We start from the raw sequence: 18737 nt of genomic DNA on the forward strand, positions 1-18737 counted from the left end.
TTTAGTAATAGTGATATCTGATTTACTTAGTTATCTACAGTTTAGAAAGTACTCTACATACATTAACTCTATTGAACCTCACAAAAAAGTTACATAGGTCTTTTCCATTTTTAAGATGAGAAAACTGAGCCTCAGAGAGGTTGTGACCCTCTCATGATTACAAACTTAATGTCAGTACTGACTCTTAAGTCCAGCACTTTTTTAGGCCAGTCTAGTACATGGTGCTCTTTTTACTTTATCATCACCACCTTTATTCTTTTTTATTGTATTATGTTGTATTCTTTTGTATTTTCTTTCCCTAGATTTGTGTTCCAGGCTCTCCATTCACTGTATATGGCAGGAACAGATCTTGATTGATCTGAATATACTTTTTTTTGGAGTGATAATGCCTCTGACATAGCCTTTCCTTCTTCCTTTCCTTCTCTTTGGTGTCTTGACTCCTTACATATTGGGACTTTTATGTACTTAGATATTGAGAATATAGGGGAATTATGACATGTAGCTTCCACCCCAAAAGAGATTCTTTTCTTCTTAAAGATAAAACAATAATTTAAGACAATAGGAGCCAGATCATCATTTAATACTGTATTATGTAGTATATGTGCTTTCCAGTGTTAAAATGATTCAGAGGAAAGAAAACTCCCCTCAGGGGTAGGGAAGGAAGTAAGGAATCACTGGAAATCTTCAAAGATGCTCCCCAGCAACCAGAAGTGTCCCCTGAGCCTCTGTCTTGGGCCATCTTCTCTCTTTATATGACTTAGCCTGGTGATCTTATCAGGTCCCATGTATTAGTTATTATCTTTGTCTCAATGATTCTCAAATATACTTATCCAGCTTTGATCTCCAGTCTCACATCTCCACTTGCCTTTCAAATCTTGAGCTGGATGTCCATCTTTTGCCATCTTTGCTAATTTGAGAATGAAATAAAATTCTCAGTTATCTTACTTTAACAGTAGTCTCTTTTCACCAGTGATTTTTTTGGTCTAGAACTGTTGAACCCTTTTGTGAGGATTTATTTTTAGTTAAGTTTTGCTAGTGGGAAAAAATGTTAGCTTGCTTGAGTTTCTGCAACCAATATTTATATTTGTGGAGAATCAAAGAGAAGAAAGGGAAAAGGGGTCATTCTCCTAGTGCTGGAACCCATCTTTCATTTCCCTCAGGACTAGTCTCATGGCTCCAATCCCAGAGTCTTCCTACTTGGAAAATGGACCTTGAAACTGAAAGCCCCAGGTTTTGGCCCCTATCCCAGCAATCTCTGGCTTGTCTCCTTGAATTGGTACTTGGGGGATCCCATAGTTCTTTCTTTGGTCTGTCTCACTGATCCGGTAGTTTCCAAGACTTGGTGCAAATAAAATACTTCAGAATAAATGTGTGTCAAATAAGTAGCCTTACTAAATTTTTTTAACATGAAGTTTAAAAAACCTTCCTATGGGAATGAATGACACAGGAAATAGACTTCTATAATAACTGGAAATCATAGGCTCTAAAGTTAGAAGAGACTTGGGGTGATCTAATCTTAACTCTCTTATCTACCCTCCCCCATTATTACAGATGAGGAAAATGAGGACCAAGAAGTTGAGTAATTTGTCTAGTCAGATAGGTAGTAAGGGTAGAGCTAGAATTTGAATAGGCAGTGAGATGTAGTGGGGAAAGTTTCCTTGATTTGGAGCCAAAGAACCTGAATACAAGTTCTAGCTCTGCTGTGCCCAGTAAAGCAGTCTCAACCTTTCTGGGACTCAGTTGTCTATACACATTTGTTGGATTAGAGAATCTTTGAAGTTTCTTCTACCTTTAAATTCCATGATCTGATCACCTCTGTGCTGGGAAACAATCAGTTTTGATTAAAATCATCTAAATTTATGAATCTAAATTATTTTCTCAAGGTCTCATGTAGGTGGCAAGCAAATCAGGATTCAAAACTCAGGTCTTCTGATTTCATACCCAGTATTCTTTCTAGTGTAAAGTTTAGAAGTAGAATAGAGTAGAAGGGAAGGAAGAATAAGGATGATAAGGAAAACCCACCATTATTGTATTGCCTTTTTACCTGGTTTTCTTCTACATTATCCCTGAGGGCTCCTGTCATCTTGTCCTTACTTGAAGCACCTTGGGCCTTGGGAACCACTTGATAAACAACTTCTAAACTGTTGTGGAAGGGGATAAAGTAAGAAGGGAACTTCTAATCCTTCATAATGATTAAGGTATTGAAAGATATGAGGAGCTTAGAAAGTTGAAATAACTTTTATTTATTTTAAATAGTGCAAATCCTTTTAAAGTAGAGATATTAAGAAATAGCTCCTGAACATAAGCTAGATGCTAAATAACGTTGATAATAAAAGCAGATGTGGAATCTGGCTCTTCAGACTTTACAAAAAAGAGTAGTGCTGTTGGGGCAGAAATACTGTGTCAGATCACCTAGTCAATTTAAGACAAAATGTTTTTTGTTTGACCAGTATATATTTTTTGTTTTCTGTTTATTTTTATTCTGCTTGATAGAAACTGGAATAGGTGGTCTCAGGTCTACTACTTAGAATCCACGAATCCTCTAGTCTATTCAGACTGTCTTCCTTTCTTTCACCTTCATTTCTGCCTTGATATGTTTTCTCAAGCACTTACCTACTCATTTCATCCTCATCTAGATTTCTTTTGAAATTTGACAGCAACAAATCCAGCATTTATCATGGCACAACCCCTGTGAGTATAGCATAGCACTTGACCCATTGTAGGCCTTACTAAGTATTTGTTGAATTGTATTGAGTGACTGTTAATTATAGGAAAGAACAATTTGCCTTAGCCTAAGACAGATCTTTCCAACAAAAACCTTTTCCATTTTTCTTATCTGTTACACTACTTTGTGTACTCTGAGGTGAAGTGATGCTGGCTGTCTTGTTACTCCTTGAATGACACACTCCATCTCCTGATGCATGCTGAGCATTTTCACCCACTGTCCTTAATGCCTGGACTGTGCTCCATTCTTAGCTTCCCTACTTCTTAGCTTCCATGAAAGTCTGGGAAAAATACCACCTTCTAAAGGAAGCCAATTCTGCCTTCTGTTTATTATTTCTAATTTATTCTATATGTAGCTTGTGGTGCATAGTTATTTGTATGTTGTCTCCCTAATAGACTGAATTTCTTGAGAACAGGAATTGTCTTTTGCCTTTCTTTGTATCCTTGGTACTTGGCACAGTGTCTGGAAATTTTTTTTTACTGACTGACAAATGTTTCCTAACAATGTTCTGTAGTGTTTCCTATCACTAGATATGTTGAAGCAGAGAGGGAAAAGATGATCTTCTGACCATTATCATGTGGACAGGATGCCTGTATAAGTCACTGCCATTTTAGAGTTTGATTCCAACAACAAAAAGAAAAATTACTACAGTTTTGCAATGAACCATTGATTCCCAGAATAGTTTAAAGAGGGAATTTTTTCAAAGTATTTTCAGGAATGATCAGACAGTTTGAGCACACCTGGCTAATGTACTTCTTGGGTCACAGTTGGTGCATAACAGATGGGTGCAGAACTTTCTACCTCTCTTCCTTTACCTTCCTTTTCTTTCCTTCAATATGGTCACAAGGTGAAGTCCCCAACAGGTCCTCACTGCTGGCTATATTAAGTTGCATTGCCTTGTACTTTTAGAGTTTTTTGGGAGGTAATAAAGTTCTTCTAAAATCAGAAAAATTAAGTATGTTTATGTAGTTTAGTGTTGGAAAGTCACTGGAATTTAGTAAGTTTACTTAGGAAATTGCTGATCTGTCTCTTCATACTTTTCTGGAGAAGTTTTATTCATCTCTGGAAATTGGAATGACCAAAATTTCCCTGTTCCTAAGAATAGATACCAGCTTTGGTGCTCATACTATAATATGAGATTTCTCATATTTAGGATTATTTTGTGAGAAACTGAACATATCTTCTTTGGTTTAGTTTAGAATGAAACACTGGATCTTTTGAATACATATGACAAAAACTCTTAAAGACGAGAACAGAATCATTTGAGAAAGAAAGTTGTTTTGCTTTTGGACTTTCTATTTTTGTGTATTTTTTTTTTTTTGCACTGATGTTAGCATCAGGGTTTGTGAAAAGTTACCTTTACTTGTTTACATTTTGAAGATACTTGTACATGTTTATTTTTATTATATTGCTATACCAGTAATCAGGCTTATATATAGAAAACATTCTGCTTTATCTGCTTCTGTGAAACATCTTGCATTTTACTAAAGTTAATATGAAGCAGTATTATTTAAAATATTATGATATTTTTAATTTAATCATGATATGGGTTGAAGGCTATGACAGCTCTGGCAGGTCTGATCAAGCTGTAAATATGGTGGGATTTTTGTGGGGTGGGGAGAAGGGGAAGGCAATCCAGATTAAGTGCCCAGGGTCACACAGCTAGTAATTATTTGTCTGAGTCCAAATTTGAGCTCAGACACTCCTTGATTCCAGGACTGGTGCGCTATCCACTGTGTTGCCTAGCTGCCCCTTGCATATGGTGTTAATGATAAATTGTAAATTCCAGGTTAAGTTTGGAGAGCCTGGTCACCAGGTTGGTTGCAAGGTGATAAACTTTTTTGGCCCTTAAATCTACTAAGATGTAGATATATATGTACATACTACAGTTAATTGGGGAAGGGAAGATGGGGGCAGAGGGTTAGTCCCCACATGAATGATATCATAGGTATTTTTAAATTTTAAAGTGCTTACAATTATCATTAGGAAACAAGATGGGTATATATTGTTCTGTGTCACATCATTATCTTCTAAAATTTAAGCATGGCAGGGTTATATTCGCATTTTATTTTCAGAGGTGTATTTCTTTGACTATTAGAAGAAGTGTTTTTTTAAAAGGATTTCTGTCTTTCTGACTTGCCCCCATTCTGTTTTTCCAAAGTGTCAACCCAAGAAAAAACCTGCTCCCCTGAAATACGGAGTTGGACAACTTGTCTGGGCAAAATTTAACAGACGTCCATGGTGGCCCAGCAGAATTTGTTGTGATCCATTGATGAACACTCACTCAAAAATGAAAGGTAATGCCTGTAGTTGATTTCACAAGATAGTTTTCTGTAGACTAATGAATTTGCACTTTTATTAAGTTAGAATTTTTAGAGAAATTTTTTTCTCAGCATTTCATGAATGATAATTTGTCATGGTGTTCTACTGTTATCCTGCTTTTAAAAAGAAAATTTTTAAAAATTGTAGTTATTCAAATTGAACCGAAAGCATTGTTTCACTTACAGAAAGTTGTTGTCAGTGATGATGGTAATGATAGCCTTACAATTATATAGTTCTTTAAGGTTTATAAAGCCCTTACTGTGATACAAATAATGCAAATATTATAATCCCAGTTTTATAGATTAGTGACTTCACTGCTTTTCATGGGAACTGGGATGCCCCTCTGCCCCTACAGTCTTTTTCTGATTCCTTTCCAATAAATGCTGCTGCGCCTGTCCATAGATAATGTGACTTCTGTGAGGTTACACCACTAGGTTTACACAAGTAGGTAGTCATTGTCAGCTGACACATCTTACTTTTCCTACATATTTAATAGAACTCACTTTGATCAAGTAAGCATTTTGGGTTTTTTTGTCTTAGTATATTGATTGTTAAGGTTATATACCCTTGAAATAGTTTCATTCAGGTTGACATTTAGTCTAACTGTACTTGGAGCAATTTTTTATTGATATGTTCAGGTTGTTTAGACTAAAGTTCCTTATGTTCATAAGAACTGTAGGATCAAGTTGGTATAGTAGAAGGAGAACTGGGTTTGGAGTTAGGATCTGGGTTCAAATCTAGCTACCCTTCTTATTATTTATATGTAACTGTAAAGAGACCACTTTCTCTCTTTATACCTCAGTTTTCTACTTTGTAAAACAAAGTGATTGGATTAGATTATTGCAAACATATCTTCCCAGTGATAAGTCCTATTTTTCTATTAACTTCATATTGTGTAATTACATGATAACATTACAGTATTACCACCCCATCTCTTTTCCCTAACCCATATATGTAATATTATATACAGATACAGTGAACTGTATCTCCCTTCCCCAGTTTGCACTAAAGGCATATCACTATGCAGAATTTCAGCTAATGAAAATAACTATAAAAAATCACCTTAGCTTCAAATGGGATCTTTTCCAAGTGTGTCCTACTTATATGAAAAATGAATATTATTCTAAAAATTTATTGTACTTTATATTCCCTTGATTTTATCTTGTGGCTATTTATATTACTCTTTTGGTTCGTGAAGACATTCTAGTGCAGTTACCATTTACAGTTTAGTATTCAGGCCCTGGTAGGAATCTTTTAATTTAGAAAAAACACGTTTTAATGAATCAGAAAGTGTGGTTGTAGATTTGGAAGTAGAAATAAAAGACAGAAGAAATCTCTTTAGTATGAAACTTCCTGTTTTCAGTTTGAGCTTGTTTTTATTGGCTCTGAACTTATACAGAAAAGATTCAGTAAAATTTAAATTTGAAACCATTTTTTAACTGCATAACTTGGATCTTAAATTGATCAAAAGAATCTACCAAATTGTTTTTTAAATGATCACTGTAAAAAGGTTTTAGTTCTTTAGAAAACTGCTAACTGCTCAACCTCTGATACCCCACATTTCTGCTTTGTTCTTTAAAAAATGATGAGAAATGAGGGATAATCCAGTTTTAAAATGTCAGCATTAAACTTTTGCTTTCTTTTTTTCTCTGTAATGTGTGGTTTTTAAAATGAAATAATTTGGTAGATCCTTTTGATCAATTTAGGCTAAATATAATCAGACCTTTAGGAGACTACTTATCCAAAGTTAGAGAAGGAAAGGACTCCAGAACCTAAAATGTTAGAAGTGCATAGGACTTTTTGACAGACTATTAGAATAGAATATCAATGTTAGTAGGGATATAGAAGATAGAAATCATCTAGAAGACCCCTCATTTTCCAGGTAAGGAAACTAAGGCCTAGAGAAGTGACTTGTCGATGGTCACACAGCTAGTTAATTTACATTATGAAGAAATAGCAACTGCTCTTAAAAACTGCCTTTAAATTTTACATGAATCCCATCACATTGGCTCCTACTCCAGTTGCTATGGAGACTTCAGAAAACAATCACAGCTATTTGTATCTGCACTGGAGATTATCTTTAAAGTTCCATTACTTTTTTTAAAAAGTGGACTTAACTACTTTTCTTCATGGTTGCCTTGTTTGGGTTCCTTTTGCTTAAAATGTAACATTTGAAAAAATAGAAAAATTGATTTGACTGTCATTGTACAGGATATCTTCTGTCTTTTGTTTAGTTGTTCCCACTTTGTGTGACTCTATGAAAGTAGAATTTTCCTTACTGTCAAGTTAGTAAAATGAAAATATGCCATTTTGTAGTTTGTCCCTATTCTGCATTGATAATAGGGTGATAGATCTAGAGGTGGAAGGAATATTGGAGGCCATATAGTCTTTTCCTGTGGTTTATGGATAAGGAACCTAACAGGCCCTGTTGAGTCACAGAGGAATTCAAGCTACTTATAAATATTCATTGACTTTATCTTAATAGATAAATAAGTGAATGATTTTAGAATTTTATAGCTGGATAGGACCTTAGAGTTTAAATTAAACCTTTCATTTCACATATAAGACCCAGAGAGGATATAACTTGCGCATCATCAGAAAAGTTAGTTAATGGCAAATCGAGGGCTAGAACTCAGATCTCCTTACTCTGACCTTTTAATTTGCTGCCTCATGACATAACTGTGATGATTTGGTCCATTGCAAATAGCTGTTCTCAGATCTCAGTTATGTCTCACTGCTGCTCAGTAATTCTTGATATTCATCTGCAAGCTTAGTATATTACAAAGTAAGTAAAGACCTAATGCTCCTATTGACCACATGATCTGGACTTCAACTTTACTGACATTGGGAGCATTCATTCGGAGATACTTCAACATTTATTTGTTCTGTTTACCTCTTCCCCTTTCTTCCATCCTTGCCACAAGCCTAGCTCTTTCACCATTGCTTTTGATTCTAACACTTTCTATGTCATCTAGAGCTTTGCTCCATTCAGTATACCCTCTTTTTCTCTTATATTTTGACTCCTCTGGCTCTCTACCTTCTTCCTGCAATGTTTTAGCCTCCCCATATTAAATAAATAAATAAAGTTTCTCTAGACCTTGTTGAATTCTGTGAAAAATTAAGATGATGCTATTCCTTTTGTTTCAGAATAAAAGAAGACCAGGCATTTAGGCTTGGCTTTGCATTGATTGCTGATTATTTCTTATGTTTATGATTACTTACCTCCTCTTGAAATTTTTCACTAATGTAAAATATGTAGCACTGTGTAAGAGGAATGAACACATTGGTCTATTTAATTTACATTTTAATTATTTTGACCAGTATATAAACTGTTTGCTGTCATGTAGTACTCAAATCAAGAATTTGCATACCACAATATGTAGCATTTTCTTATTAAATGCTTTTCTTAATGTCTTATTTTACCCCCTTTCATCTCTTTCTACTTCTCTTCCTGCCCCTCACCCCTTCATTAAAGAGTATTCTTTTTTTTTAATATTCTACAATCACTACCATAAAATGTAAACTTTTTCCCCCCTACCTCTGCCCTACCCACCTCCCTCCCTCCCCAAGACAGCATACAATTCTATATAGGATCTACACATACTTTCCTATTGAATACGTTTTCACTGTAGTCATGCTGTGTAGATGAACTAAAATAAATGAAAGAAATTACATAACAAATCAAAACATAATACACACACACACAAAAATGATCTGCTGTATTCTGCGAATGAATTCCACAGTTCTTTCTCTGAGTGTGGAAGGCATTTTGCCTTAGAAGACCATTGGGAATTTTTTTTTTAAGTTCTTGCATTGTTACAAAGTTCCAAGTCTACCAGAAAAAATTGTCGCACACTGTGGTCGTTGCTGTGCACAAAGTTCTCCTGGTTCTGCTCCTTTTGCTCAGCATCAGATCATATAAGTCCTTCCAGGCCTCCCTGAAGTCTTCTTGTTCATCATTTCTTATGGTGCAATAGTACTCCATTACATTCATACACTATAATTTATTCAGCCATTTCCCCAATTGATGGGCATCCCCTTGATTTCCAGTTTTTGGCAATTACAAAGAGTGCTGCTATAAATATTTTTGTACATGTGGGACCCTTTCTCATTTTTATGATCTTTTGGGGATACAGTCCTAGTAGCGATATTGCTGGGTCAAAGGGTATGCACATTTTTGTAGCCCTTTGGGCATAGTTCCAAATTGCTCTCCAGAATGGTTGAATGAACTCACAGCTCCACCAACAATGAATTAGTGTTCCACCTCTCCCACATCCTCTCCAGCATTTATCATTTTCCTGTTCTGTCATGTTTGCCAATCTAATAGGTGTGATGTGGTACCTCAGAGTTGTTTTGATTTGCATCTCTCTAATCAAAAGTGATTTAGAGCTTTTTTTCATATGATTATAGATATCATTGAAGAGTATTCTTTTTTGATTTCCTGCTTTGAATATGTGGCTCACCATTGCCTACATGGCATTCAAAGATCTCTATGCTCTGACCTCATTCTTGTCTACATTTATTTTGTTTTCATGAGTATTCTGTTCCAACCCAATTAAACTGTTCTTTGTTCTTGATACATTTACATTTACTCATAATATTCTTTCTTTCTGGGATGTTTTCTTTCAGTCTCCGTCATTTTCTTATAGCTAAGAGTACTCTCTTTGCACTTTTCATTTAGCACTAATTATTGTGTTCTGAATTGTGCCTTATTTATGTGTAAATGTAAACTTACTTCAATTAACTGTTTCCCCCTGAAGGCTAGGGGGCTATTCATCCCCATGGTTGTAGTAAAATAACTTATAAATGGGTGTTTAGTAAATAAGTTGAATAGAGTATTTCTGACCTTTCTCAGAAAATTATTTGAAATTTTTTTATAAATAGGATTTTCAAGCAGAGATGAGACTTTTGCTGTTTTCATCATTTTCTTGTTCTTATTATTAGCATTCTCCATTTTGAGATAAAACAATACATGTCTTTCACTAGTTTCCAGCCAGAGGCCTTATCGGCAATACTATGTGGAAGCCTTAGGAGACCCTTCTGAAAAAGCCTGGGTGGCAGGAAAATCGATTGTCCTGTTTGAAGGAAGACATCAATTTGAAGAGCTTCCTGTACTGAGGAGAAGAGGCAAACAGAAAGAAAAAGGCTATAGACATAAGGTAAAATTAAGGGTTTTTTTTCAGTTTGTGTCTTTTAAAAGTTCTGATAGTTTTCAGTCTTTGGAGATTTAGGAGAGTGGATATTTGAAGAAACTGCCAAGAAACTTTCTAGGATTTTTTGATACCCATGTAAATTATTTGTGTGGAAGCAAATTTATCCAACTCCACATTGTTCTTTATACTTCAGATGATTTATGATTACTTTAGTGTAGATGCACCAGCCTAGATAAAAGCATCTCTGTGCTTTCGTAGACTATTTCATAAGTTTTTTGGCCATAAAAATCAAAATTTGTGGCTATTTCAGGCACATTAGTGAAGGTTGTTATACAAAAGTTATGCAGTCAATCACCGACCCATTTCTAGAAGTTTTTTTGGCTTGGGTAAGATGTGTCACACCATATAGCTGCTGAGAACCCATAGTCATATCTATTCTGTTGGGAGTAACTTTAAAAAAGTTTGGAGTCAGTAGAGGTGAAAATAGATGAAGTTTGGTGTCAAAGCAGCATTTTCCTAAAAGTCCACAAGGTGGAGATGTTTTTCCATGAGAGAGGATAGTCTGGTTATTAAAATAAGATTTATAGGTTCTCATTTCATAAATTAATTTTGTAGTTTTTCTTATTTTTACAAGTAAAGTTATGGAAGTTACTAATTTAATAAAGGGAGGGTCCATAATTTTCAACATATTAGCAAGACGTTTGTTAGCTTTTTGATTATATAGCCCAGTTTATACTGCTAAATACCTCATATTAATGTATATTTTCTAAGATTTCTAAAGAAGATATTGCAGTAGGGGAAGTAGTTTGGTTTTGGGTTTTTTTTTTTGACTTGGTAGAGTTTTGTTTCTCAATCTTCTTTAGTATTCTTAAATTCAAGGATATAATCTTGAAAAGTTCCTTAGTTTTGACAGTTTGTGGGAGGAGAGGGAAAAGGGGGTAATAAAGTTGCTTTTTTTTTTTTTACTTCAATATATGTGAATCTATATGCAGATATATATTCTTAGCTACTTCACTAAATCTAATTACTTAACTCAGTTCTTTAATTGAAAGATTTTTTTAAAAAACACCTTCACTTATTCATACTCCATAAAATGAAAACCTTTTAAGTTCCCTGAGATAGTTGATAGGGAATGCCTCATCAGACATCATATTCAAAATGTGCAAAACGGTCTTACTGTTCACAAGACAGTGATGTGGAAATAATGATGTTCAACTGGACCTCTAAAGGTGAAGAACTCAGGGAGCTGGCATTCTGACATTGTTTTTACCTTAGCAGTAAGGTCATGATTAAAGTGCTTGGTTATTTTTATATTCACCAGGATTCTAATCCCTGATTTATACCCAGAGGTATTGGAATGCTAAGTATTTGGCTCATATCTATCCAATCCAGTGGGCTATAACTGGGGAAGAGACATTGATAGTTAGAAAGTTGGTTAGAAAGACTGAAATTAGAGTAATAAAAGGAATTAGCTAATATTTGGGACTATTTACTGACTGGAGAATTATCTTGATTCTGTTTTACAGTATATCTTTAGAAAGATGAAAGCATTTTGGTCTTTCAGTCTCTTTCTTCCCTAGACAACTTCATTTATGATGATAGATTACTCTTGTTGCTGTAGCTTTGGCCTTCACTTTTTTCAGCCTTAATTCAAACCAAGAACCCTTTGGTTTCTAATTGCAAATTATCTAATATATTAGATAGGTTCCTTAAATCAGCAACACATTTACACATTAACTATTAAAAGGACAATGGGTACTCACTTCGAATGATTCTTGCAGATGGCTATTTCATCCATTATTTTTACTTATTCTTGTTATCTTCAGTTTCAGAGGGCAACATTTCCTGACTCCCCTTAAATTCTAGGCATATCCTATTCCTTAGGATCATGGAACATAGCTAAAAGCAACCTCAGAAGTCATCCATTCCAGTGCACCTATTACAAATAAGGAAACTGAAGTTAAATAAGAGCAGAACCACAATCTTAATTCATTTCTTCTGAATTCCAAATACATTTTAATCCACGCCATACTATTCTGTGACTACCCAGAACCTCAGAGATAGTTCAAACCATCTTTGAATGTGAGGAAAATGAATTTATGGTGACTGTTCAAAGTGCTACTAAATGTTTGAAATCATTTCAGTGGCTTTTCCTGTGTTGCAAAACTGCATCATGGATATAAAATACAGTAAGAATTTAAGAATTGAAAAGTAATATATCTATATTTGTAGATGTACAATATAGCTGGGTCGTATGCAAATAAATGAGCCATTTAAAGTTGAGTGATCAGTACAACAACTCACACTTTTTTATAGCATTTAGATGTTGTCTTACATGATCATTTGAATGATCTCTTTTTCCAGTTCACCTCTTTTATAGAAACTGTTTATATCATCCCATTGATGTCTAAATAAATAAGTCCTAAGACAAAGAAGTGAAATTCCCCTGGATTATGCTGCTAGTCACTGTTAGAGGCATTTTTGAATCTAGGTCTTTTTGACTCTAAGCTTAGCCCTCTAACCATCATGCCATGTTGTGTCACATGTAATTAGGTTGTAGCAGAATGTAGAGTTTATCCTTAGATACAAATGATGTAAAACTACCCAGGGAGTTACACGCTAAAATACAGCTTTTCATTTTCACTGATATTAACCAAGTGAATAGCTTAGTTTTTCCCTTTGAGACTTTTCCTTGGGACTACCTTGACCTTCTGTTTCTCTCCCATAAATACTTGTGAACAGAAGAGTATACTGAAGGTGACATAAGCCCCAGTTGAGAAATTGATGACAGTAGGTTAATTGGGGTTTTTCATGTGCCTTAACATGGGAATAAAACCATTTTTTTCCCACTCTCATTACCTCTTTAGGCTTTAGTTATCTCATCTGCAAGAAGAGGGAGGTAGAAGACTAAATGATCGTTAAGGTCCTTGACCTCCGGTCCTCTGATTTTTTTTTTTCTCCCATTCTGTTCTTAGTCCTTTGTGTATAGATTTCTTTATGGTTTATAACGAGTTCTGATTGCTGAAATTCTGAACAATAGGATTTCTGCTTTTAATGATAGCCTTCACTTTTCCATGAAAGTACATGCTTTTGTCTCTGTAGCCAACATTTCTTTTGCTACTCCAGGAACTTAGAACCAATCACTGATGCTAAATTAGTTTGAAAGTAGTGTGCAGCATAATGTGAGATTTAAAATGAGGATCCCCTTTTGTTGACCCCATCTTGATCCCTGAATACTACCAATAGTCTTCCTGGTATTCTTCATCCTTTTGTAGGCATTTCAGCATTACGTGGATTATGTGGTGGAACAACTCCTTGTTAATTCATGAAAGAGTAAGAAATCTTTTGGGGTTGTGGTGAATGGATGGAAGAGACTTTCTGGGTGTTTCTTTAAACATTTAGCATATCCTCATTGTGGAAAGGAATTCATGACAGGAGATAGAGCAAGAAATGTATAAGAGAACCATGGAATGAAAATGATAACTCTGGCTTCAGTGAATCAGGCATAAAAAGGATGTAGCCCCTCACTTTGTTTAGTATAGGTGGAATGATAGTCTGTGGTTTTGGGAGTGGACATAGAAATTCCTTATGTAGAATTGATAAGGCATGAAGTCTGTAAGCATGGGAGGGGGAAGCCTGTGATACACACACACACACACACACACACACACACACACACGCCTAGACATACAGACTGTGCTAGTATGAATGTTCATCCCATCCTATTTATATTTTAACCTCATCTTTCTGTCATGGTCTAGGACTGAGACTTTAATTATAAATATAATGAAGACTCTTTAAAGAGAACTTTTTTCCTTTTTCTTTTTCTCATCTCAAAAGTAAAGCCACTATTTCAACAATTTTTGTATAGTAATTTTATGATAATAGAAATTATCCATTTGCTTCTTCCATTGTGTCTCCTTGGATGACAGTCAAACTTTGGTTTCAGGGATTTGGATATTGCTATGCTAGACATTATTTCACTTTCTTTGATGTGTGATAGCATCTTCTTTCTTTTTCTTCCCCTCTTTCAAATTTTAAGGTTCCTAAGAAAATCTTGAGTAAGTGGGAAGCCAGTGTTGGACTTGCTGAGCAGCGAGAAGTTCCTAAGGATTTTAAGGTCAGAAAGCGTATCAGAACTTCAACGAAACTTGACAGTGAGGAAGATATGCCCTTTGAGGACTGTACAAATGATCCTGAATCAGAGCATGAGCGAGTACTGAATGGCTGCCTGAAATCACTAGTCTTTGACTCTGAAACCTCTTCAGATGAGAAGGTGAAGCCTTGCACTAAGTCTCGAGTCAGAAAGAGATCCACAAGCCTCAGAAGGACTAGTATTAAAAAAAGCAGCATACCATTTGAAGCTCATAAGGAAGAAAGAAGGGAAAAGATGACAGAGACTCTTGGCCTGAACTATAATATTTCTAGCGATGTGTCTGATAAGCAAGCTTCTACTGAACTATGCAGAATAGCAAGCAGTCTTACAGCAACATCTAAAACCACCACAACAAACTACTTGTTTCCTTCACGTGGGAAAACCACTATGAAAAAAGAGTTTGAGACTTCAAATTGTGATTCTCTGCTTGGTTTGTCTGAGAGTGTTTTGATTTCCAGCAGTTCTGTGGAGAGAAAGAAACCTGTCCGCAGCATGGTTCCTATTGCAAAGTCATCCCGCCCGTACTATATCAGTACTGGTGATGACGAAAAGAGAAGTGATTCAGCCAGTTTAAGCACCACTTCTGATGATGAGAGCAGTGACAGTGATCTGGACCCAGTTGACCAAAGTTCTGAGTCTGATGGAAGTCCTCTAGAAAGTGGTGGCTCTTTTGCTAAAATTGAAAGTGAATTACCTATGGAGAAAAATGAAAAAGTTAAATATTCCAGGTATCATACAAAGAACACTAGAGAAAAAGCAAGAAAGAAGTCTAGAAAAACTAGTTCACGCCTAGACCAGTTGTTAGACTGTACTAAAGCTCCTGACCCTGGGAGTGAAGATTCTCAAGGTGCTGATTCTGATTCCAAAATGCCCGTCATTGCCAGAAATGACAATCTTTCCACCAAATATACCATGCCACAAAGCATTTCCCATGAGAATTCTTTCATAAAGAGTGGACTTATTAATCAACCTCTATTACAATCAAAACATAACAAACAACCTAAAGCCAGGAATATAAAATACAAACACAAAGAGAGCCCTACTGCAGTAGAACCATCAGTTTTAGAGGAGGATTTCAGTTTAAAGTGCTGTTCTTCTGATTCCAAAGGGTCTTCTTTAGACTGTGTTGTCAAAAGTGGAAAGCTTGATAGTCTAAAACTACTGAGCAACATGCATGAGAAACCCAGGGATTCTGCAGAAATTGAAACAGCTGTTGTAAAACATGTTCTGTCAGAGTTGAAAGAACTGTCTTATAGATCCTTAAATGATGACATAAATGACTCTGGATCACCTAAAATAAACAAACCTTTACTATTCCCTTCATCATCTGGTCAAAGTCGTTTGCCAATTGAGCCAAACTACAAATTCAGCACCTTATTGATGATGTTGAAAGATATGCATGATAGTAAGACCAAGGAACAGCAGCTAATGACTACTCAGAATGTGGTCTCCTATCGTAGTCCTAGCCTTGGGGACTGTTCGAACAGCAGTGCTGCAGGTGGCTCAAAGTCCCTGGTTTCAGGAGGCTTGACTCATAAGGCTGAAAGAAATGGAGATTGTATTCAGGACTCAATCTGTCAAAATACTGGTGGGAGTGAGTCTTCTCTCACCCGAGAGTCATCCGGATCTTTAACTGGATTTCTCGCGAAGAAGAGAAGGCTCACTGCTTCTGGCAAACGTCGAGCTAACTGTATTACTAGGCGAAATTGTGCAAAATCTAAGTCATCCAAACTGCAGGATGACTTCTTGGCACAAAAGGAAAAGGACACTATAGAGAGCAAAGACTTAAAATCAGAAAGGAAAAGGAAGCTAAACCAACCACCCATTATGACTGTTGAGACTGCACTGGGTGAATGCAAAGATGTTCCAGGTTCAATAAATAAGTCTCTAAGCAGCAGGCCTGCAGATTCGAAAAGAAAGCAGTCTCTTCAATTAATGGAACATTTAACAGGTGAAGACTGTGCACATTTTTCTGATCCCATCATTAAAAAATCTGACCCTGATAAAAATACTGAAAAGTGCCCCTCTTTTGAAAATGGGGAAGTCCTACTAGAGCTGGACTCTGAAATGAACAGTGAAAGCTCCCTAAGTGATGAATCTAATGATATAAACCATGTGGCACCCAAAAAGCGGTGGCAGCGTTTTAACCAAAGCAGAGCTAAAACCAGTAAGCGCATCAATAGATCTAGTAGGGAAAAGAACTCAAAGAGTGCCTTTGGGGACCTGCACCCTTGTGACTTTCTGCTGGAGGGGAATGAGGGCCCAGAGGATAGGCCTTCCAGCCATTCCAAGGTGCTAGAGGAAGAAATTAAACAGAATTGTGAGGGTCATTTAGACATAGTTGTGCCACAGTTGAATGTGTGTGATAAGCCAAACAGTGATGGGCTGCACAGAGAATCAGGGCTTTCCAATTTTCCTCCACAGCCTGAGCTTCCCACACAAGGTAAGAGCTATACAACTGCATGAAAAGTGGATTTGGGTACATTTTCTTGCCTTATGATTTATCCCTTACCTAAGTTGTTTCATAACAGAATTTATATGCAAAAGGTGTATAGAAAGGTTAAGATGGGAAATTTTTCTTTCAGGATAAATAGATACTTTTCCTGAATGGTCTAAATTTTAAGAACTTCATTATGCACAACACTGAGGGAATTTTGTTATTATATGATAAATATCCTTTTTTAAAATTTCTACTTTTTAGTTGGTTTCATATAATGATTATCTGGAGCATTTTTGCCCCTAGACAAGTAATCTTTGTTAATGTTGAGTCTCCTGAGGCCCTGTTTTTTGTTGGGAGAACTCTAGGCCCTATGTTTCTATCCTTACCCACTATGGAAAATGCAGTTTAACGGTCATTTATTAAGCAGTGACTTAGTGCAAAGACCCTATGCTGATAATTCAATGAGAGATAAAATAGAGGCCCTACTATTAAGCAAATTGGGAAAGGAGAGGTATTCAGATAACTGTCGTTTTAGTAAAAGATCCATATAAAGTGCTAAGAGAAATGTGACAAAGGAAAGATCACTTTTACCTGGCCTGGGATCAGATTATCATGGGATCATCATGAAGGAAGTAATATTTTGAGTTGGGCCTTAAAGGAAATGGGAAATGACATCTACAGATACAATTGGATAAGGAAATTCATTCCTACCATGTGTTTTGGAACAAGCAAATACATAGAAACAGAATAAGAATGGGGAAAGAGGAGATAATCAACTTTATTTGGAATGAAATATATGAAGGGGAAGTAGTACAAGAAAGCTATGGAATAGGGATTGTTGGATTCAGTTTGTGAGAGATCTTGAATGCCAGCTTCCAAGACTTTTAAGTAGAATGACTTACAGAGTAGTGTGTAAGGAAGATGATTGACAGTGTATGATGGTTTTTTGAGTAGAGTAACTAAAGGTAGAAAGACAAAATAGAAAGCTAATTTCAGTGTTCTAAGCAAGTAGCAAGGAGGGCTTGAAGAAACTTGCTATTATAAAAGCTTTTTTGCCATTTGAGTTTGTCAGCTATTTTTGTAGATTTATGCTTCTGATTCTCTAGGTTCTCCTGTTATGAGGAATGAAACTTGTAGGGGGGTGAAGTTAATTTAAAAAGGGGGGGGGAGGACGGGCAGCAAAAGAGGCGGCAAAAGGTAGAGGCTTCATTGTGGAGACACCCCCTCTCCCTCTCTCCCGCCTGGGATCTCATGGGGAGAAAATTTTTTTTTTTAAGTTTTGAAGTTACATGTGAGAAGAGTTACTAGCATTAGTTTGTAGTTACACAGAAATTTATTATAGTTTTAGGAAGAAAGAACAAATTGAATATATTTCACCATGGAAAAATTGATAGCAACTTCAAAAATAGGGAAATTATCTTTTATAGAATTTATCTGAATGATCAGGGAGATATTCTTTCTTAAATGGCAGGAAAAAACTGGTAGAAAAGAGGATGTGGTAGCAAAAGATAGCTGCTATTTCACCTGCTGTTACCAAATGTGAGATGGCATTAGCTCCCTCATTTTGAGGGAGTTTCAAAGAATTATGCTTCTCCAAAGCTGAGAATGAGCTAAGTGATCAGTTTCTTATAGGAAGAAATAGTGGCTGGGCTCCCAGCCCATCCATCAGAAGCCTATTGAACTTAAATTGTAGTTCAGCTACAGAATCTTAGTATTATAATACCCAGTCACTGTTTTAAATAATGATTTTATGAGAAAATGTGGTTTTTGATATCTCAGATTTTAACTGAAGTTAGAGGGGAATGTGCAGAATCAGCAAGCGAAGAGAAGAGAATAACCCAAATAGTCCCATGTTGACTCTCTCTGGCACCATTATGAAGGGTTTTACTTTCTCAGAGTCAGCCTGCTTCTAGAAGTTCATTTATGAGAAAGGCAAGTAGT

At 36.0% G+C, this 18737-nt stretch overlaps 1 protein-coding gene across 17 annotated transcripts in view; it reads left to right on the forward strand.

The window, feature by feature from the left end:
- Positions 1 to 18737, forward strand: part of NSD1 (nuclear receptor binding SET domain protein 1) — a 145813-nt gene that overhangs the window by 41103 nt on the left and 85973 nt on the right. For 16 of the 17 annotated variants that reach the window (XM_072631122.1, XM_072631130.1, XM_072631135.1 and 13 more), the window contains 3 exons: positions 4887 to 5022; positions 10034 to 10206; positions 14243 to 16799. In XM_072631122.1, the coding sequence (XP_072487223.1) occupies positions 4887 to 5022; positions 10034 to 10206; positions 14243 to 16799 (2866 nt within the window). The remainder of the gene's footprint in view (positions 1 to 4886; positions 5023 to 10033; positions 10207 to 14242; positions 16800 to 18737) is intronic. The other variant, XM_072631128.1, reaches the window with a different exon arrangement.

The sequence above is a fragment of the Notamacropus eugenii genome, chromosome 1 (assembly GCF_028372415.1).
Source record: "Notamacropus eugenii isolate mMacEug1 chromosome 1, mMacEug1.pri_v2, whole genome shotgun sequence".
Classification (NCBI taxonomy): domain Eukaryota; kingdom Metazoa; phylum Chordata; class Mammalia; order Diprotodontia; family Macropodidae; genus Notamacropus; species Notamacropus eugenii.